The sequence below is a fragment of the Monodon monoceros genome, unplaced genomic scaffold (assembly GCF_005190385.1).
Source record: "Monodon monoceros isolate NGI ecotype Baffin Bay Population unplaced genomic scaffold, NGI_Narwhal_1 Super_Scaffold_21, whole genome shotgun sequence".
NCBI lineage: Eukaryota > Metazoa > Chordata > Mammalia > Artiodactyla > Monodontidae > Monodon > Monodon monoceros.
Window position 1 is genome coordinate 141,644,003 of NW_021703778.1, and position 22,120 is coordinate 141,666,122.

Sequence of the window (22,120 nt, forward strand, 5' to 3'; positions counted from 1 at the left end):
TTTGTTTTTTCTAATACAGTCCTCAGTTCCAAGATTGAGACTTCTCTAGGGGAAACCAGAACTATTGGACAATAAGCCCGAGAAAGACACACTGTCATCTGTGACTAAACAAACTTATTTTCTTCAGAACATGATCCACTGCCAAGCCTCTCTGGGTTGAAATATAGATACAGGTTCAGTGTCCATGGTAAAATTTCCTTCCCTTTTTGAACATCCAGAAATTTAAGTCTGAATGAGGTCAGCAGAAGTGCTAGACTAAATTTCTGATAAAAAGATCTTCAGGTAATCAAATGGCATATCTAGTCCCTCCATGAAGCAAACATGGATGGTAGGTATTGCAGTGCCTCTAATCATCACCTTCCAGAACAGGGACATACCCAGAGTTCAAGTGACATACAGTCCACGGTTTTGCCTTTGGCTCAGAGGATCCCAAAAGCCACATAAAACCAACCAAGATCTCAACCTTATGCAAGATCTCAAAATGAATTAAGAAGCAGTGCCATAACAGTTTTGTTCTTGGACACTCATGACATTTCTACGGAATTAGGGACTCAGCATTTAGTCATCTCAGTTCATCAGATGACCTGCTTATTCAAAACCCCCCTTTACTCTGAGCTGTGGAAAAACAGAGAGGGGTTTTGTAAGCAGCCATTTAATCTTTATCTTAAGCTATTCTTGGCCCTACCGTCTGACAGATGTTACACAGCATCAGCCCTGACCTCACAGTGTAGAAAACTGGAGAGGAAGAGTTTAATGAATAGTGGTTGGCAGGAGGAAGAAAAAAGCCAGGGGAAGGGGGAGACTGAGATGGCAGTTGCTACAGCAACAGTAACAGTGCAGAAGGAGTGGGTGGGAATACAGGCAGACTCTGATGGCAGGAGGAGAAACTGGGTGCGTGTGCTGACTGTCAGGATACAAGGCCACAAAGCTAGAGGAATGTTAAAGAGGAAAGAGGCAAAGTCTAGAAAAAATCCTAAGCAGAAGAGGGTTTGAAAACAACAAATACAATTTGGTATCTTCTACAAGAACACTTATGCAAACAGTTGAAAACAAGAGAAGAGAGGAATGCAAAGGAAAGGGGAGAGAAGGCCAAAGTGCTGACCGATGAGACATGATTATAGGAAGATGGCTTATTTCATACAGGAGCCACTTACTGAGAATGTGTCCAAAAACCAAAGTCACCTCTAGTTGGCAATAGTATAAATGTCTTAGGATAATGGCTTTCAAACTTGTTTATAGTAAATCTTTGTAGTAAGTACATCTTATACTGCATTCCAGTACACTCACATTTATTTAGCATAAATTCATTAAACAACTTACTGTCTGCCGTGTGCAATGCACTGATTTTCTACTTTCCATTTTCTATCTAATAAATACTTGTGACCATCTAAATTAATTTCATGGCCCAATGGATTATTGAAAGAGCTTCCTATCTTATCTCCTTGCTTCCACTCTTGGCCCATGCTTCATTTCATCCTGAACAAGACAGCCAGAGTCATGCTGATCCATGAGTCAAGACCACATCATTCCTTTGCTGAAAATCTGCCAGTGGCTTCCCAGTTCAACCAGATTAAAACCCAAATTCTTTTTTTTCTTTTTAAGGTTTTAAATTTTATTTATTTATTTACTTACTTACTCATTTAACTTTCTGGCCGCGCCACGTGGCATGTGGCATCTTAGTTCCCTGACCAGGGATGGAACCCACGCCCCCTGCATTGGAAGCACAGAGTCTTAACCACTGGACCACCAGGAAGTCCCCCAAACCCAAATTCTTTATGATGTCAACAATGCCCTAGACAGCCCCTCAATCCCTATGTCTCTGGCTCTGCCCCCTAGCACTCATTTTACCTTATTCTGCTTCAACCACATGATGCCTCCTTCCTGGTCCTAGAATACGTCAGACATGTTTCTGCTTTAGGGCTTTTGCACTTGCAAATCCTGAGGGAACGTTCCTCCCCAGATATGAGCATGGTTCGTTCACTTAACTCTTTATTCAAATATCCTTCTCAATTAGCCTTTCCTGATATACCCTATGCAAAAATGCAACTTCCCCAATGCTCCCTCTCTCTCTTGCCTGCTTAGTTTTCTCTACTACATGAATCACCATCTTACATACCATATATTTTTACGTACTTATTTTTGTTTCTTATTTGTCCTTTTCCACTAGACTATTAACTTTTATATCTTTTCCTGTGCATCCCAAGTGCTTAAACAGTGCCAGACACATAATAGGCATTCAGTAAGTAGATGCTGCATGATCTAATGGATCATGAGTAGCAATCTGAAAAACCTGGCTTAGAACATTAAACAAAACAGGCTCCACAAAGTTTCACCTGGCTCCTGACATTTGTCTGCCCACAAAGTCTAATCTTGAGAGGCAAGCAGAAGAGCAACATAAAAATCAGAGAAATAGCAGGAGGCTTGAAGATCATCGGAGTCAAAGTTTTCTTTCACAGGCAAAGGACTGTGGCCTAGAAAGTAAAATGATTTGCCAATGACCACTTAGGTCTTTTCCTCCTCACTGACACCACCACACGTCCTTCAAATGAGTTAAATTTATCTACCTGCTAATAAGCAGCTAACAAGAAGGAAGACTTTAACAGGTAAACAGGTATCATAATTTTATCTTGTATTTTAAAGCAAGTTTCTGATATTTGTAAAATAAAAGTTCAAAAGGAAAATTAATACTTAAACTTTAGGAAGTCAATTACAAGCTAAAAAAAGAAAATTTATCTATCAGGTTTCAGAAGGTAGAGAGTGAATTCTACAGGCTTTGAATACATGCCCTATCCAATTATGTCTAAGGATAGATAGTGATAAACACTGGGATTGATGCATGTACTAAGACCAACAAGAAGATATGTTAATTAGGCTATAGCATTTAGGTAATTTTTTTTATACCTTTCATTTTATTTTCCAAGTTTTCCTACAATGAACATGAACTTCTGTAATCAGAAGAAAATATATCATTCTAAAATGTCATCTCAAACATACTCCCTCTTTAATTAAGGGACCACAGAAGATAGCTTTGAGAAGAGTATGACAGTGGGGAATTTAAAGAGCTTCTTAACTGAAACTTCAAATAATATGCTGCCCCACAGGATTCTGGTATAGATGCAAATCTGAAATTAAATCATTGTTTGAAATTCATATAATGATAGTTAAACAAAAATTTTCAAAGGACTCTGAAAATTTCAGTGTCCCTCACCATCCTTCTCAATGAAGGCAAATAATATCCCTCCTTTGAAAGGTTTTTAAGTACTAAACAGGCCTCCCTTGGTTAGCACTGGACATAGTACCAGCTCAGATCTGAAACTACACCTAGTTTGATTTCATTCTGCAGATCCACCATTCCACTTCCCAAGCACCCATAAATAAATGGCAAAGTTGTATTATTGGAATAAAAAACTGATTCAAAACACAAAGTTTTTAATGTAGAATTCAGAAACATTAGCAATGTTCTTGGAAACTCTTCTATACGTGGGCAAATTCATGGATAAATGAAGCCAAGATTATTAAAGAGTGTATGAAGACATCCCCATCTAAAACACGTGACTCACACCAGATAAAATACAAGGGGTCAAACCTAAGGTCACAAAATAAAAAGTTCAAACTATGAAGAATTCACTGAAGGAATCAAATCACGATAGATACCCTTGAAGAAGCCACAAGTTCTTCATTAAATTTAATTTCCAAATATTACTCAGCCATAAAATGGAACGAAATTGAGTTACTTGCAGTGAGGTGGATGGACCTAGAGTCTGTCATACAGAGTGAAGTCAGTCAGAAACAGAAAAACAAATACCATATGCTAAATGCATATATATGGAATCAAGAAAAACGGTACTGATGAACCTAGTGGTAGGGCAGGAATAAAGATGCAGACGTTGAGAACAGACTTGAGGGGGATGGGGAGGCTTGGACGTAGTGAGAAAGTAGCATTGACATATATACACTGTCAAATGTAAAACAGACAGCTAGAGGGAAGCTGCTGCATAGAACAGGGAGATCAGCCCAGTGCTTTGTGACCACCTAGAGGGGTGAGATAGGGAGGGTGGGAGGGAGACGCAAGAGGGAGGGGATATGGGGATATATGTATACATGTAGCTGATTCACTTTGTTATACAGCAGGAACGAACACAACATTGTAAAGCAATTATACTTTAATAAAGATGTATAGGGACTTCCCTTGTGGCACAGTGGATAAGAATCTGCCTGCCAATGCAGGGGACACGGGTTCGAGCCCTGGTCCGGGAAAGATCCCACATGCCACAGAGCAACTAAGCCTGTGTGCCACAACTACTGAGCCTGCACTCTAGAGCCCACAAGCCACAAGTACTGAAGCCCACATGCCTAGAGCCTGTGCTCCACAACAAGAGAAGCCACCGCAATGAGAAGCCCGCACACCACAACGAAGAGTAGCCCATGCTCGCCGCAACTAGAGAAAGCCTGTGCGCAGCAACGAAGACCCAATGCAGCCAAAAATAAATAAATTAATAAATAAATTTTTAAAAATAAAGATGTATAAAAAATTAATTTCCAAGATGTTTGTTTGTAAATTGTATCATCTAATCCTTTCATTAATCCTATAAGGTGGACAGTGAAGGTAACATTATTCTCATCTCAAAGTAGAGGAGACCTAGGTCCTGAATGCTTATGTGACTTGGCTTTAACCATACAACAAATAAGCAGCAGAAATAGGGCCAACAAGTTGTTTTCTGCTTCTTGGTTCAACAAGATTTCACAGAATACACTCTGGAGATGGATTATTCCACCCAGCAAAAAAAAATAGCATCATGTAACAATGCATCAGGGCCAGAAGGATTCATCTAAGTAATTCACTTCATACCCTTCCCTGTAGTTCAGTAACTCATATATTCAGGCATGCCTTTACTGAATAAGCATTTATTGAATACCTGCTAACTATTCTAGACAATATGCTAGGCACATGAATTTAAAGATGAAATAAGATGAAAGGACACTTTCAAGAACTAATCAGGGACAAGAAAACCAACAGTTTCCTTCTATAACATGAGGAATATGTGCTGTGAGAGACATAGGAAGAGTATCTACCCTCCACTGGGTACACAGGAGGGGGAGCAGTCACAAAAGACTTCCTAGAAGAAAAATCTAAGCTGACTCTTAACAGAGAGAGTCAGAGAGTTGACTCAAGTTCTTAACTGGCAAAAGAAACGAGATAAATCTGGATATGTTAATATAGATAAATCCCCAACATACGCTGATGGGTGAAATAGTCAAGTTGTAGAATAACTGCAGAGTGGTACATCATTTGTGTGAAAAGCATACATGCATATAGAAACAAAAATCATATATTTTCTATGGGTACATGTATAAGCATATAAAAGCAAAGAAAAAGTTCTGGAAGCATATACTACAAACTCCTAACACTCATTACCCCCAGAGGAGGGGGCAGGGGACCAGGACTGGAAGAGGTAGTCAGAAGGAACTTTAGCCTTACTGACAGTTTTAAAAGGAGAATGTTATTATGTGTTATTTGCATTTAACTTTTTATTTTGAAATAATTATAGATTCAGAGGAATTTGCAAATAAATTTTCTTGTAAAAAGAATTTGCAAAGAATAAAAATCATATGATCATCTCAACAGAGATGCAGAAAAAGCTTTTGACAAAATTCAACATCCATTTATGATAAAAACTCTCCAGAAAGTGGGCATAGAGGGAACATATCTCAACACAAAAATACAATAAAGCCCCAGCTAACATCATACTCAACAGTGAAAAGCTGAAAGTGTTTCCTCTAAGATCAGGGACAAGACAAGGATGCCCACTCTTGCCACTTTTATTCAACATAGTTTTGAAGTCCTAGCCACAGCAATCAGAGAAGAAAAAGAAATAAAAGGAACCCAAATTGGAAAGGAAAAAGTAAAACAGTCACTGTTTGCTGATGACGTGATACTATACATAGAAAATCAACAAGGTTCTTTGAACCCTTTACCCAGACTCTCCCAATGTTACCACCTTGCATAACTACAGTATGATGTCAAAACAAGGAAATTTACATTGGTACAATCTATAGAGCTTACTCAGATTCTGTCAGTTATACATGCACTCATTTGTGTGTGTGTGTGTGTGTGTGTATGTGTGTGTAGCTCTGTGCAATTCTATCACTTGTATAACTTCATGTAACCACAATACTTATCTGTACCATCACCACAAGACTTCCTTGTGCCACCCTTTTATAGTCACATCCACCCCCTCTACCTCTAACCCTAACACCTGGCAATGACTAATTTGTTCTCCACCTCTATAATTATATTCTCCCATGAATGTTATATAAATGGAATCATGCAGTATGTATCCTTTTGAGATTGGCTTTTTCATGTAGCATAATTCACTTACGGTTTATCCAAATTGTTGCATGTATCAATAGTTCACGGTTTCTTATTGCTGAGTAGTATTCTATGGTATAAATGTACTACAGTTTTTTCTGTTTTTAAACTATTCACCCATTGAAAAACATATGGGTAGTTTCCCGCTTTTGGCTATTATGAATAAAGCAGCTATGAACGTTCATGTTCAAGTTTCTGTATGAAAGTAAGTTTTCCTCTCTCTTGGATAAATGCCCAGATGCGCAGGCTCAGCGGCCACGGCTCACGGGCCCAGCCGCTCTGCGGCATGTGGGATCTTCCTGGACCAGGGCACGAACCCATGTCCCCTGCATCGGCAGGTGGACTCTCAACCACTGCGCCACCAGGGAAGCCCAAATTTTCACTTTAAAATAGTTAATTTTATGTTATGTAAATTTTAACTCAATTTTTAAAAAAGAATATCTTTCAGAGATACATACTAAAGTATTTATAGAGGAAATGATATAATGCTACATGGAAATGGATCCAAAATAACTGGGAAGGGAGGTCACAGAGGAAGAATAAATGAAATAAGATTGTCAATGGGTTAATTGAAGCTGGGTGCTAGGTATAATGGAGTTTATTTTACAATTCTACATATATATATGTGTATGTGAATTTTTTAATATAAAAAGCTTTTTAAAAAGAAGAAAAAGTCAAGATTTGATTTTAAAATAAAGTGTACTTGATTTAGGAATTTGGTATCACCTCCTCCTGAATAACAAGAGTTGGGGAGAATTAAAGGGAAGATATGAACTGGAACATGCTTCCACAACTCCCATCCGTTCACCAGGCATTCCCCAGATGCTCTGGTCTGAAGCTAAGTCTCTTTCTATAAAAAGGCACACTGGTGAGAATGAATGGACACAGGGAAGCTCTGGCCTAAAGCCCAAAGACCCTGGGTCCAAATGAACACAGCAGCAAATTCAACAGACCGCTGAATAATCACAGCTTCCACCTTGAAGGATAAGCAAAGTTGTCAGATCACCTGGGGTATGTATTAAAAAATGGCAGATTCACAGGTTCTGCCCCAGATCAACAGTTCAATCTTTGGGTCTGTGCTTTAGGAAGCAGCACGTTAACAACCTCCCCAGGTGATTCTGATGCCCTCTAAAGTTTGAGAATCACTGGGTTAGGATACTGGGGCCCTGGTATCTTCTAGTGGCCAAAGCTGATTCTAGAGCTCCACCTTGTGGCCCAAAAGCCAGAAAGCAATTTTGCCAGAATCCTTGACTTCCATACATCACTAGTTGACAGGTGTCCAAAGCCCCAGAAGAACCCTTACAACCTCCTCTAAGGATTTATTCCCTACAGATGACATTTTGATCCATGCCATTACACTCAGGGAGTTAATGAAAACATTACAGAAAGCTAGCTTTGAGAATACATACTATTTTGGGATGAATGTAACACTGTACTCATTCAATATTTACTAAGGGTCCATAACATTCTAAGCACTGTGCTAGGTGATAGAGATTAAAAATAAATAAAACATGGCTCTGTCCTTAAAAATCCACAGAAAAACATGAGAATTAATAGTACAGATTAGGACAAGCGCTTCCTTCCTGAGAAGTAATTCCTGAGCACTGGAAGGAAATAACAGACATAATACTGGTCTGTCTGGAGATAAAACAGTCACAGGAAAGATAATCAATGATGGCAAAAGCAGTGACTGAGACATGCAACATGAATGCCACAGGCCGTAAGCATTATACTTTACAGAGGCTCTAGATAGAGCGAACCCTTCTGCTAGAAGTGAGGGCAAGCTTCATTCATTCAGCATGTACTCTGTGCCAAAACTGGGCTAGATGCTGGGGACACAGTGAGTAAAGTAAGCTTTAAGAGTAAGTAACAGGGAGACATAGCAAGGACGTCTGCACTGATGGGCTTCCATTTGATCTTGGACCTTGAGGGGTAACTAGGATTTGAATAGGAAAAGAAAAATCAAGAAAAAAGGAGAAATTCTCCTCTATGTGTGTTTGTATGCAGAGGTGGAGTTACAAGGGGAGAAGGGACACTGGTACCAGCGAAGGGGTTGACTGCTTGCGTAACGAGTTTTTATTTCATCCAGTAAACTAGGTCATACATTCATTCCCCAAAAAACATTTTCTTGGAGCATCCTGCATAATTGGTTCAGGGGATATGGCCATGAAGAAAGATAAAAGGCAGCCACTAAAGCTCCTGGGTAGGGGAATGGCAGAAGTGATGTTTAAGGACATGTGCTATGTGCCAGAAGCAAGAGGCAGGTTAAGAAGCCAGTGTAGTCAACACCTTATGGAAACAGTGATATGGACCTGAAATAGGGCAGGGGCTTTAAGAACTGAAAATAGTGACCAGGCACTAACACAGAGCAAGGCTGGTCATGGCAGAGGGAGGCAGAAACAGAAGAGTCAAATGGGACTCTAGGATTTTAGCCAGGATGAGTACAAGAGTGATGGTGACATTAATAAAAATACAGAACTTAAAGATACGCAGTTTTCCGGGAAAAAAACAAGCTTTTATTACAGGCTTCAATAGATGGGACATTTGCCTGAGTATTGGATATATACATATAAACAGTAAAGATGGGTGAGTGGGAGAGGAGAGAGAGAAAGCAGAGTATAAATGCCTTTTCGGGCCTTTGAAGTTGAACACTTGGGCTCTATTTTCCCATAATAGTATGAGTAGTCCTCAAATGCAATGTGGCAGAGATTGCCTAGCTGTTCAGAAGGCAAGGAGTTACACTTAACTTGGTCTCTACAGAAGTAGGATTGGTACAGGCCGAGAGAACATTTAGGCCCCAAAGCCAGGTGAATTACTAAGAGCAATTCCTTTCTGAGAGCAGGAATTTGCACTCATTACCCATGATCAAGTGTGTCATTTACACAACACGTAAAAGCTTATAAGGTAAGTCTTTACAGGAATTCCTGGCTTGCCCTAGTTTTATTATTGAGTGGGAAAGAACCACTCTCTTTATTATCCTTGTCAAAGCAAGACATTGTTACCTGTCACAGAACTAATGGTTCCTGACAAAAACTGACAAACTAAAGATACGAGAAGGGAGAGAGGTGGTGAGTGAACAGACAGCTAAAACAGGCAATGAAAACGGTGAGACAAGGAGAGTAACAGCAGGGAAAACTTCACTCTTCCTGAACACTTTGGGTGTTCAAGGAGTTCAGTTTTGAAAACTGTTCAGAGACCACTGCAATAGTCCAAGCAAGACATCATAACTGGGATGTTGGCAGTGATAAAGGAGAGGATGGTTGTGAAAAGACATCGGCAGAAATAATCTAAATGAAATAAACCAAACCTCGCCCAAACTTGCAATGTATACTTGGATATGTGAAGTTTTCTCTTATCCAGTTACTTATACTCAAGTTCCCCAGCTATGCCCCCCTCATTTCCACTAAAATCCCCAAAGCAGACCCTCAAGCTCCAATGACTGTATGACCAGGGAAGTAACATAAATGAGAGAAGCACACCCGGATCAAGACATCAAGGAGTGGTGGAACCTGTAACACATCCCAAAGGTTTAAAGAGGAACCCATGACTCAACTTCGGCTGACTGTTGCCATGTGAGAATAAAGATCCAATGATATCAGATCTTTTGAATTTTTCAAGAGATGGTAGAAACTGTGATTTTTTCTGTGTAATTTTCTAAACACTATTACATCATGTAGGCCAAGCAAAATATCTCCGTGGGTTGAATATGACCTATGGGCAACTAGTTTACAACTTCTGTTCTAAAGCTTTACAAAAGAAAAATTAAGAGCATGTGCGGGTTTCCAGGGTTAGGAGAGCGAGAAACATGGGAAGTCAGCATGAAGACTGGGGCTGGGCCAGAAGACAGTGAAAAGGGAGGCAGAAAGTCTAAAGGCCTCAGACTCTAAAGTTGGATAGGCCCGTATTAAAAAAATTTGAGAGGAATTCTGACAAAGTTTTATTTCAAGGAGGTATAGATGAAAGAAAACTAGTACAGGGGAGGATATAATACACATATATGCATGTTATTTCACCTCTCTGTACCTTGACTTCCTTATCATTAAAATAGGAATAATAGAATCTATTTCATAAGGGTGTCATAGGATTAAATAAGGAATTATTCATATAACTGTCATTATCCCCAGCATGTAATGCTTAATAAATGTTAGCTATTATTTATTATTATGAGGCACTGAGAGGTGAAGTAACATGCTCAAGATCACATGGCTATTAAGGTATACTACCTGGCTCTGTACCCAGGATGTACTTCAGATTCTACACTCTAAACCACCAAGCTCTTCTGCCTCCCTTTACAATCTGTACAACAGGAAGTCAGGTCAGATGATAACTGAAGTCCCTTCTAGAGCTGACACTTTATTCTACCAGCCAGCCCTCTAGTCAGCTTATTTCAGGGCAGTAGTAGGACAAACATGAACCTGTTCACACTCCTATGGGCTACCTGCTGAAGTGGAGAGACACAGCTTAGGCTTGGGGTAGGGCAGGGAAACCGTTCCAGCATGGAACCACCCATAAGGTAAGGTAGGAAGGGAAAGATATTCAATGTGAGCCCCCCTTATTGTTCCACAGAGATATATTTGTTTCTAGGGAGCCAGTGGGCCACTAGAAAAGGCCCAGAATTCACACATGTGCCCAAGCTACTACAAGCTGGAAGTTACTTAGAAGCCTGCTAAGGAACCACAACAGGCTCCAAATCAAGAATCTTTAGAACACTGAGTGACTCATCCTCTTGGGGTTCAAAGGTCTCTATGAGAACCTGGTAAAAGCTCTCCTTGTCCCTAGAAAAAAATGCCACGTGTGCTCACTCAGATACACAAGCACACATGATTTTACCTGCAATTATAAGGGGTTCACAAATTCCCTAAAATCTTTCCCTAGACTTTAAGTATCCCTGAAATAGATCATCTCTCCTGTTCCAGGCTTGTCCTCCCAGGCAATTCAGAATTGTCCCAAGATCTGGGTTGGGGTTTCTAGGCAGCTGTGTTTAGGAGACAAATCATCCATTGCAACTCAGCATAATTAATCCTGCATGGAAAAGACAAAGGGCCGTCTCTTTCTCCCCATACCAACTTGCACTGAGAAAATTCAAACAGAAAAGATCTGCAGTTTAATCCCCAAACACTACTGGATGTGAAGAACAGGACCTCAAGAATATTTCATACCCTTTTTCTGCCTCATATCCAAAAAACCTTAGAAAAGTTGAAAGAAACAGGTAAAAACATCCTAGTCTCCACAGCACTGTGCTCCTCGTTTTATTCTAAAAAAGGAATCAGTCAAGATTGCCAATTAGCTTTACTAGATGACTTTTCTCCCACATGGGCTTTGAAAACTATAGGTTACCAAAGAAACCACATAACCTCACCCATAAATGAAGAAGTAATCAAAACAAGAAGATATTTTTCCCCCATAAGACCTGCAACAGTTTAAGTGTTCATGACGGTCTGGAGATGCATGTAGTCTCATGCACAGTTGGTAGGTTTGTAAATCAGTGCAGCCTTTTGTGGTCGTGGGAAAATTTGACAATTTTTATAAAAAATGTAAAAACGTACACTCTTTGTTTGATGCAGCAATTACCTAGATATTTTTGCAAAGGTAGGCCAAGATAGACATGTGATCAGGGTCAGTGAAGCATAGTTTATAATGGCCCAAACAGGAAACAAGAAGTCTGGTTGCTGGGTACATCATATGAATGGAATACCATGTAGCCATTAACGGAATGTGCTAGATTTGCAAGTGCTTACATGAAAAAAGCTCCAAGACATATTATTAATTGGAAAAAGAAGCTGAGCACAGTGGTATTATTATGTGGTTCCTTTAGTCTAAATTCTTTTAAGGATATATATTCCTTATGTGAGTTACACACATTAAGTTATGTTCTGGACAGATACATAAGAAACTGTTCACTGTAGTTACCTTTGGAGATAGTGACTAGAGACCAGGAAAGAGAAGTACTGTATTGATGTAAAACATTTAAAAAACATACAAGCAACAGAGATAATCTTGAGATGGGATTTTCTTTTTCTATCTTTTTTTTCTATTCATTATACTTTTCTGGATATAGACCTTAAATCTAATAAATGTTACTATAAAAGTAAAGCAGAAATCTCAGAATTTTTTTAAAAAGAAAGAAGCCATGTTTAGTGAGGAGACAAGTAAAAAGGGGAGGAGGGCCCCAATATAATGCACAGTAAGAAGCTGGTAGGGGAAAATCGGGAGAAGCATTAACGTTCAACCCCCCTCTTCTCTCAAGACACTGCTAACATCATGAACTGCTCAAGCTTTCCACTGGGGATGAATAGCTCAGAGCTCACTCCAGTTGCCAGCTATTCATTCTCGGTATGGGAGATAGCAGGTTGGGAGAAAGCTGGCATCTTTAGTCCAAATTCTGCCTTTTGTGATAAGGACAAGGCAGAACAGTTGTTCCTGAAGAGCCCAAAGTGGCAGAGGAGGCTTGGGCCGAACACAGGAGACTGTCTTCCTGGCAGAGAACAAGCCTCCCTCAGCACACAGCGTAAATGCACAATAGGGGTCCTGCTACTACACGCATTTCAGCCACATGGAAAAGGAAGAGCCAGGTGCATAGGCAACAGAGAGCAGGAGAAACCTCTGCTGCCCTACGGAGTCTCAGGGAGCCCTGCTCAACACCAGGGATCCCCTTCTGGGCTACACAGATCTGCCATAGATCCAACCTCACCAGACTGCCCCATGGAGAGAATTAGCTAGAATTAAAAATCACCAAGGAAGGTAATCCTCTGTACTCAATTGCCCCTTTCATCCGAGGCCCATGAAATAAGTCATAACCTCGCTTACTTTCCATGATACTCTTCTGCAATAGTACCTTAAAGTGGGAAGTTAACTCCATGTAGAATTTTCAGAGGACCCAGCAATGCATGCAAATCTTTCATAAAGCAAGGTTCGGCTTCATGCACAGATGCCATAAAAGGTCATCTCTCCCCCATGGGATTTAAGGAACATGAAAGAGGCTCCTACTTGCCCCATCCACATATTTCTCTTAATGATGTCTGAAATTCCCCCATTAGTGATTCGGATCATCAGCTCAGAATTGTCCTAAGTGTACTCTTTAATAATGCAAACAGAAGGGGAACACATTAGGTCCCTAACACTGTAGTGCGGTGGCTCTTAACCTTTACTGTTGCAGTCACTGGTCCTTTTGTGAAACTGAAAAAAACTAAACTCCCTTCTCAGAAAAACAGATGAATACACAATATAATTTCCATGCAGTTTGGAGGTTCACAGTCTTCCTGAAGCTCATATTCCCTTCAGCCCGGGGTTAAGAATCCCCAGTTCAGGGGCAATGCATTTAACAAATCACCATCACTCCTCCAGGAAACCTCCCATGCATTTGGGGAACCCTGGACCTAAAGATAGAAGGTAGTGCTGAAGAGAGCTCTGCCATTGCAAAGTCTGCCTAGAACTGATCCTGTCTAGAGTCCAGATTACAATTTATGATTCCTCCTTAGCAAGGAGTGTGGATGTCTCACACTGCCTGCCCCCTGGAAATAGGGTCCCCCTGGCTTCAGAGACACTGGGATATGTTAGGAGATGTCCAGCTGAGATCAAATGCCAACCAGGTTCTCAAGACTGTTGCTGACTGATGACATTGCCTGAGAGTTGAGTCAGGGGAAACTTTTAACAACTTCTGAATAAAGGGGGCTCACCTCTGAGGTTTTCGAATATCCCAAAGTCCCACTCCTTCCTTTGAATTGGCTGTGGCCAATAACCTGGGCTCCACAGGGTTGAACATGACACTGTGAAAGGCTGATGGGTAGTTGGCCAGGCAGAAGGGCTCTGTGAAGAGAGAAATTCTGATCAGTCCACTTCAGGCACTGCTGGGCCTGTGGCAGGCAGACAAGCAGGAATGTGAAAGCAAGAGGCGCACAGCCGTTAACAATCACCCCAGTGGGCTGGAATCCAGTGTAGGACATCATTCCAGTAGCCACGCTTGTTCACAAGGTCCCAAGTCCTGGCACACACCCTTCTGCACCAGAAAGTCTGCAAACAGCAACTTAAACACATATACACAAATTTTAAGCTATAATGCCGATAAATAAACATAGTACCTATTCAGATCCTGTAACAAAACAGAAATGGTCACTGTAAATGGGAAGTTAAGCTGTTTTACAGTAAGTAAAACTGAATTCCTCATGAGCTAAAAAAATTCACAATCAATTACTGGTAGGATTATTATACCTTAATCCAAATTTACTAGCTTTAGAAATTGAAAGTTTTAAAACTACACAAAGATTTAATGAAGACAAAATAAAACAATAGTGCAGTTTTTCCTTCTGGTAATATTGCTCCCTAAATTGAAAAGAAAATAGCCTCAGTCTAGAATTTTAAGATTTCATTTCATCTAGTACTTGAACTTCTCTTGCATCCAGCCAGTTTCTAATCAACTTCACCTAGAAACCCTGCAGCCTCTTGTATATACTAGCTGGCTCCAGGTGAGGAAGGAATCACTTTGCTGCCTGGGGGGACATACTCCTATGGAAGTTGTTTAGAAGCAATAGACAGAAAGCACTCCTCAGTCTATGATTTCCATATGTGATACTTCACAGGCCTCTGGGCACAGGGAGTGCTCAATAATCTCAGCCACGAGGCAGTTCAGACAAAGGAGAAGTGCACGTACCAAGCAAACCACTTCACTCAAACATAGCTGCTGCTTTTGGCTACCAAACCTGCCTGACTCTGAGAACAAACTTCTCTTATAGCCTGAACCTCAATAATGAGCACAGACCAGCATGTTAAACGCTCAGAATACAGAAGAATAAAAAGACTCAGAGCCTGCCAGACAAGGTAGGCAAGATAGTAACTCTATGTACATAGGTATGGTCATGACAAAGCTGCACCAAGAGTGGGGCTGGGGGTGGCACTGAGGGTATGCTGGAGGAAAGAGCCTTTGAAGATAGAGTGACAGAAGTCTCTCTGCAGGAAATGGGCTGAAAAGATGCATTTCCTGAAGAACTTCAGAGAAATTCAACAAGACAAATTCTTCATTTTACATTTCAGAGACCCAAAGAACACATTTGGAAGAGGAACTCACCCAGACAATCCCCCTTAAACAGAGGGTATCTGCTATCATTTTAAGTTCCTACGCACAGTGAAGGTGAGGTTCTGTGGTTCTTTCAGCAAAATAACAACCCTGGATCTAGGATGTAAGAAAGTGCACAACACGCCCATTCTCTGTAAGTAACCAAGAATATGTGCATGTCAGCACCATGCACAAAGCTGGCCCTTGGTGGCTACTCTCTACAAATGAGGCACCACATGTTCTGCTCCTTGGGGCTACTACACAGCAAGATACTGTGGTATTTACTCCAGGTGCAAAGGTCTGTGGAGATTCACAAGTGACTGGAGGAGGACTGGCAGAGGTGCCTCACTTCTGAGTACTCAGGGGTAAGGTGGGACCTCCAGAGACACATTTATGTCCCTATGTGAGTTTCCTCTCCCTTTATAGCACTTCTACCCAGGCTACTCAAGTCATAGACTGGATCTGCTATGAAACTGACATCAAACTCTTCAACACAATCCAATCACCTTTTGCACAGTGACCCTACCTCCATGGGGAGATTCCCGGATGTCCCAGATGAGAACCCGACCATCATCTGAGGAGCTGGCAAAAATGTTGTCATTCACTGGGCTCACTGACAAGCCATACACCGCATCTTCATGAGCAAACACATCTAAGGTCTCACTGCTGAGAGACAGAGAGCAGAGAGAGGCACACAGGCACACACATACACACAAAAGTAGTGCAGAGTTAAAGCCCTCTAGTTCCTAGAATGGAGTTCTCTTTCATTTCCAGGAGAAAGTCAACCTAGCTAAACCCAAAGGATATTACATTTACTGAAAAGTAGGTATTCGACTTCCAGGTTAAAAAAAAAAGTATTACTAAAGAGATAAGACTTCACGACAAGTTTGCTTTTTGCACTAAATAAGCATATTTAAAGGTGATTCAAGGGAATTCCCTGAAGGTCCAGTGGTTAGGACTCAGCGCTTTTCACTGCTGGAGCCCGGGTTCAATCCCTGTTCGGGGAACTAACATCCCCACCCCCAAAAAAGTGACTCAACTGATGAGTTTCATGTTTTCACTTACTACAGAATGCATCTGCTTGTGTACAGTCTTGGGGGTGGTGCTGGATTTCCAAAAAGCGAGGGAAAGCTTTAAAGCAGCCCTGATGCCAGCAGGGGCAGAAGAGGGATTCCTGGCAGTCTGGCATGGTGAGTAAAAGCATGGCTCCAAAGCCAGGCTGCCTACGTTCAGATCCTAACATCACTTGACTTTAAGTTACCTAATATCTCTATGCCTCAGTTTCCTAATTGAGATAATAGTATTGCCTCATAAAATTATTGAGGGTTAAATATTATGTTTCATTCCCTTACAACCTCTCCCTTTAAATTTTTACCTGAAAACTATAATTTTATATCAACTTCGTAAATCTTTTTCAGCAAAGGACAGTTGAGTTCATGTTATTTTCTTCAAAAAACAAGAACTATTTCGGTCTAAAGAGATACCTGCCTTTCTTCATACGAAAGACAGAGTTAATTACCTTCACATACCAACAATCTATTTACCTTTCAACATCATGGAGGATAACTTGCTCATCATTTCCTGCAAGGGAAAAAGCAGACATTTGGTAATTCCTGCAAAGTGACCCTGTTCATATTACAATTCAGTATTTTAAAGATTTCAGGAAAAACAAATGAACAAAGTCAATGTTAATATTTACAAATTAGGAGTGTTAATTAGAAAAAGGTTTATAAAAATAGTGAAGAAGGATAGGATATTCTTATAGAGAATTTGAAAAAGCATAATAGCATGTAGATATAACATAATAAGTTTCCAAAATGCATTATCCAGTGGATGATTAAAAAAACAAAAAACTGTGGCTATTCAGGAAAAGAATAAATGATCATGGGCAAATCAATCCATTCATCCAAGCTAGCTTTTTTTTTTAAACAAAACATTCATTAACTGTGAGACCTGGAAAAATATCTGTAACTTTTCTATGTCTCAGCAAAATAGGAATAACAATTGTATCTACTTCATAGAGTTATCGTGAAGACAAGAATATAAAAGCATTTGGAGTAGGACTAAGCCCCTAACAAACATTTGCTACTATTCATACCCTCATCATCTTTTATAGCATTAAAATCTAATGATAGTGTGATCCTAAATAATGGGAAAGATTTTATCCACAACTTTTTTCTCTTGCATTTCTCAAGGAATCTAAAAATACTGCATCCATGATATGTGTAGTCCTGCCTTCAAATGGTTTATATAGCCAAAAAATAAAAATCCCAAAATGAAGACAGTAAAAAAATTTCCCACTCTATGCTAAAAGCATAAGCAGTAGAGATGTGGCCAGGTCATCTTAAAGTCCTCACTGTAACTCTATGGTGGGTTCATACCAAGTAAATCAAACCCATACTAATGCCTTTTAGGTAACAGGCACAGAGTGAGGTGCTGAGGATACGAGAGGAATGAATAAGATTGAGGAATTCACAGTCCACCCGCACAAACAACTAATAGTGACAAGACGGGTTATCTTATTGTAGCGATATGCTCTACAATGGGAACACAGATAAAGGAGCAATTATGTCCTTTATGAGCAGGGTGAAAGTACATGGCACAAAGGGGGAATATTTTTATGGGGAAGGAGACACTTGAATAGAAACTCAAGTAACTCAAAACTCTTACCGATGGAAGACTTATGGGAATTGGTGGGGTCTGGACAATTAATCATGGCCTATGGAGGAAGAGTATGGGCAAAAGGCACAGAGCACTTAAGATGACAAGTGATTTAGTGAATTAGAGCACAAGATGCAGGGGAGGAAGATGAGGCCAGATAGGCAGACTGGATTGAGGCTTTATCCTGTGGATGGACATGTAGGGTCAAAGGTCCACATGGTTGAAGAAAACTCGTATAAGCAATGAATAAGGAGAGTTAGATACCGGTAGCAGAAATCACAGCAGGACACTGCAGTAGTCCAGGCCAAAGATGAGGACCTGAATCAGAGCAGTCGGTATAGCAAGAGAGCAGAAACTAAAGGATGGATATGAGGCTTCCAAAATAGATCTGACAGTGTAGTTGGTGACATACAAGATGTGAAAATGAAAGAAAGGCAGGTCTGAAGCTGACTTTGAGATTTCTATTAGACTGAACCATATGAAACTGTCATTTTTGTAAGCTGAAAATGCTCCAATGTCAGCAGTTTCTTAAAAGTTAAACCTAACAACTTACATAATTAGTTGAATGGTGATAATAACCGAGAAAAGGAAACCAGGAAACAAGAGGAAATATTGTGCAGGGGAGAAGGACTAATAATCTTAGTTTTAGATCTGCTGGATTTAAATTACTTTTGGAAAACAAAGGTAGATATTCAGTGGGGAAATCTGCAGTGCAGAAGAGAGGTCAGGGCTAGAAATGTAGTGGTCAGAAAGGAGTGTGACTGATGGATGCCATCATCAAGAGGCTGGCTTGAGCAAAAGCCATTCCAATTATACCCCAACACAACGTTTTTTCAAACAGGAGCCATCCATGGGTCATAACACCAATTTGAGTCACAACCTTTAAAATCTTTAAAAACAAAACAGAATAGAATAGAAAAAAAAAATCAGTGTACCACACATACTAAGGTTAAGTACTCTTTCTAACATGTTTCTGTGTACCAGACTGCAATGTGAAAAGTTTTCTACCAAAAAAGAGAGAAAGAACAAGAGCAAAGGAGAGAAAGGACAGACAGACATTAGTTTAATACATGTGTCTAAACTGCTGTAATACAGAGAAGACAAGCTAAGGGAAAACAGTAATTCCACAACTCAATGAGATAAAGGAAGGAAAATCAAGGAATAATTTTAGCACTCCTTTATCTGAAATCCCAGCCACAATTTCCCAAGGGGAAATCTCCTTCTCACCTCCAGAGAATACTTTGGTGTTCCCACTGTTGAAAGCCAGGCAAAAAATGTTGGAATGATGCTCTCCTTTCAGCTGTATGGGCTTAACTCTGGAGTGGATAGCTTGTTCCATGTGCCATAGTAGAACCCGGCGATCATCTCCTCCTTGAGAGGTGAGTAAGAATCTAGAGTTAAAAGAGCTGACATTTCAAGGCTGACATTTGGTTCTGCCAGCCTGAATCCCATACTTTCCAAAACTGCATCTCCCCAACTCTGTGAGATTCTGATGGGACACATAAACCCAGAACTCTACCCCCTTAACCATCAGTAGACACATGGCCTCTAAGCCACTCACTTTTCCCCAGAAATTACATCTTGAACAGATACAGAGAAATTTCTGAATTTCCAGAGACCCAGTTGTTTAAATATTTCTTCATTTGCTACCTAAAATCCTTCCACTAATGTCCCCCCACCTTTTTTTTGTCTAACAGAACCTGAGTTGGTTTCTACTGCTTGCAATCAAAGAACTCTAAATATGCTAGTATTTATACCATAATAGTTTCCAAAGCACTCTCCCTGATGTGATCTGACTATGGGACACCAGACAAATGACAACTGAGGAGGAATTGCCTGTCACAGTAGCAGGATTAAGACAGAACTTGGCTCTCATGAAGCTCAGTCCAGCTCTTTCCTCTGCATAATTCTCAATAGTCTGAGTTGAATGAGCAATATTATACTGCATGAGCCAGCTCCTGGAGAATGAGAAGATACATGCTCTACATATTCTTTATATTTGCAAACGCATTATACACATCTGGAAGGATGAACAATGGACTGTAAACAGTGGTTACTACTTCCAGGGAATAGGATTAAAAGAGAGGTAGAGGACAGATTAAGAGGGTTTCTACTTTTACTTTATAGATTTGGCACTGCTTGACTTTTTTTATTTTATTTATGGCCGTGTTGGGTCTTCATTGCTGCACGCGGGCTTTCTCTAGTTGCGGCGAGCGGGGGCTACTCTTCATTGCGGTGCACGGGCTTCTCATTGCAGTGGCTTCTCTCATTGTGGAGCGTGGGCTCTAGGCGCGCGGGCTTCAGTAGTTGCGGCACGCGGGCTCAGTAGTTGTGGCTCGCGGGCTCTAGAGCACAGGCTCAGTAGTTGTGGCACACGAGCTTAGTTGATCCGCAGCATGTGGGATCTTCCCGGGCCAGGGATCAAGCCCGCGTCCCCTGCATTGGCAGGCAGATTCTCAACCACTGCGCCACCGGGGAAGCCCTGCTTGACTCTTTACAACAAACCTATATTATATTCCGAATAAAAATTTAACTTACAACAGGAGCAAACATGGGCAGCAAGCCATAGTAAGCTCTATACCTCTGCCTCCCCTCCTCCATTCAATATAATAGCCACAAATTATATCACATCCATAACAAGGGCATACCATGCAACCATTCAATCAGTAGATCTCTAAGAACTAACTCAGAAAGATGACCAAAGGTCTTTGTTAGGGGAAAAAATGAGGTGTAAAGCAGTATGCATACCAACATCCATTTGTGTAAAACAAATTTTTAAAAAGCTCCAATACAGCAGGAACCTTGTCAGTTTTGTTCACTGCAGAATTCCCAGCACCTAAATGAATGTCCCAAAGAGTAGACATTGAATGAATATGCTTATGCTTGCATATCTATGCTTGTATTTGCAAATCTAGATGGCTACAAAAGAAGTTTTTAGTGGACACCACCTCTAGGCTAGAATTGTTTGGAGACTTTACATTGTGGTAAAATATAAATAGCAGAAAATGCACCATTTTAACCATTTATAAGCATACAATTCAGTGGCATTAAGTATATTTGCAGTGTTGTACAACCATCACCATTACCCATCTCCAGAACTTTTACATCATCCCAAACTGAAACTCTGTACCCAATAAACAATAACTCTCCCCAGTGCTCAGTAACCACCATTCTACTTTCTGCCTCCATGAATTTGATTATTCTAGGTACTCCCATATAAGTGGAATCATACATTTGTCCTTTTGTGTCTGGCTTATTCACTTAGCATAATGTCTTCAAGGTTCATCCATGTTGTAGCACTTATCAGAATTTCATTCTTTGTAAGGCTGAGTAATATTTCATTACACACATACTGTTATTTTTTTTAGTCCATTCATCCATCTATGGACATTTAGGTTGTTTCCATCTTTTGGCTATTGTGAATAACGTTGCTAAGAGCATATGGATGTACAAATATCTGTTCAAGTCCCTACTTTCAGTTCCTTTGGGTATATACCATTGGAAAATTTTGTTTTAATTTTTACTTTATACCTTCCTTTACTACTTGACATTTTGCCATAAACATATTTCCTCTTTTAGTAGAAAAAAAATCAGTAGAAAACATAGTAGCCAAATCATACTTATTCTCCCTCCCCTAGAAAGAAGTTGCCTTCATTTCTTGAGTTCCTTTGTTTCTTGAGATCCTTCTTCCTTCCATTGTCCGTCAAAATCAAGTCCTGTGTCCTCCTCCAAAGTATTTCACTGTCAACCCTTAAGGGAATGATCCCTTAAGTATGGCCCACAATGTTCTGTGTTTATGATCTGCCTAATTCAACTATGAGTTCTCTGGCCTGGGATGGTTTTCTAAATTCTATGTCTCTTATAAGTTAAGGTCATGAAAATAAGCTTTGGGTTTTTGTTGTTTTATTTTCATGAAAAATGGCATAAAGGGGTTTTCCTCCCTATTAATAGATTTAGACAGGCCATGGGCACTTTAGTTCTACAGTCTCTACTCTTACTGTTTTTCCCCAACACTTGAGGCCACAGGTCAGGGACTTGGC

The 22,120-nt window shown here is 40.3% G+C and overlaps 1 protein-coding gene across 3 annotated transcripts in view; it reads right to left on the bottom strand.

Annotated features, from left to right (window-relative positions):
* Nucleotides 1-22,120, bottom strand: part of DCAF5 (DDB1 and CUL4 associated factor 5) — a 99,597-nt gene that overhangs the window by 52,843 nt on the left and 24,634 nt on the right. For all 3 annotated transcript variants that reach the window (XM_029236414.1, XM_029236415.1, XM_029236413.1), the window contains exons 2-5: nucleotides 19,308-19,451; nucleotides 16,964-17,000; nucleotides 15,946-16,085; nucleotides 14,047-14,176 (exon numbers count right to left, since the gene is read on the bottom strand). In XM_029236414.1, the coding sequence (XP_029092247.1) occupies nucleotides 14,047-14,176; nucleotides 15,946-16,085; nucleotides 16,964-17,000; nucleotides 19,308-19,451 (451 nt within the window). The remainder of the gene's footprint in view (nucleotides 1-14,046; nucleotides 14,177-15,945; nucleotides 16,086-16,963; nucleotides 17,001-19,307; nucleotides 19,452-22,120) is intronic.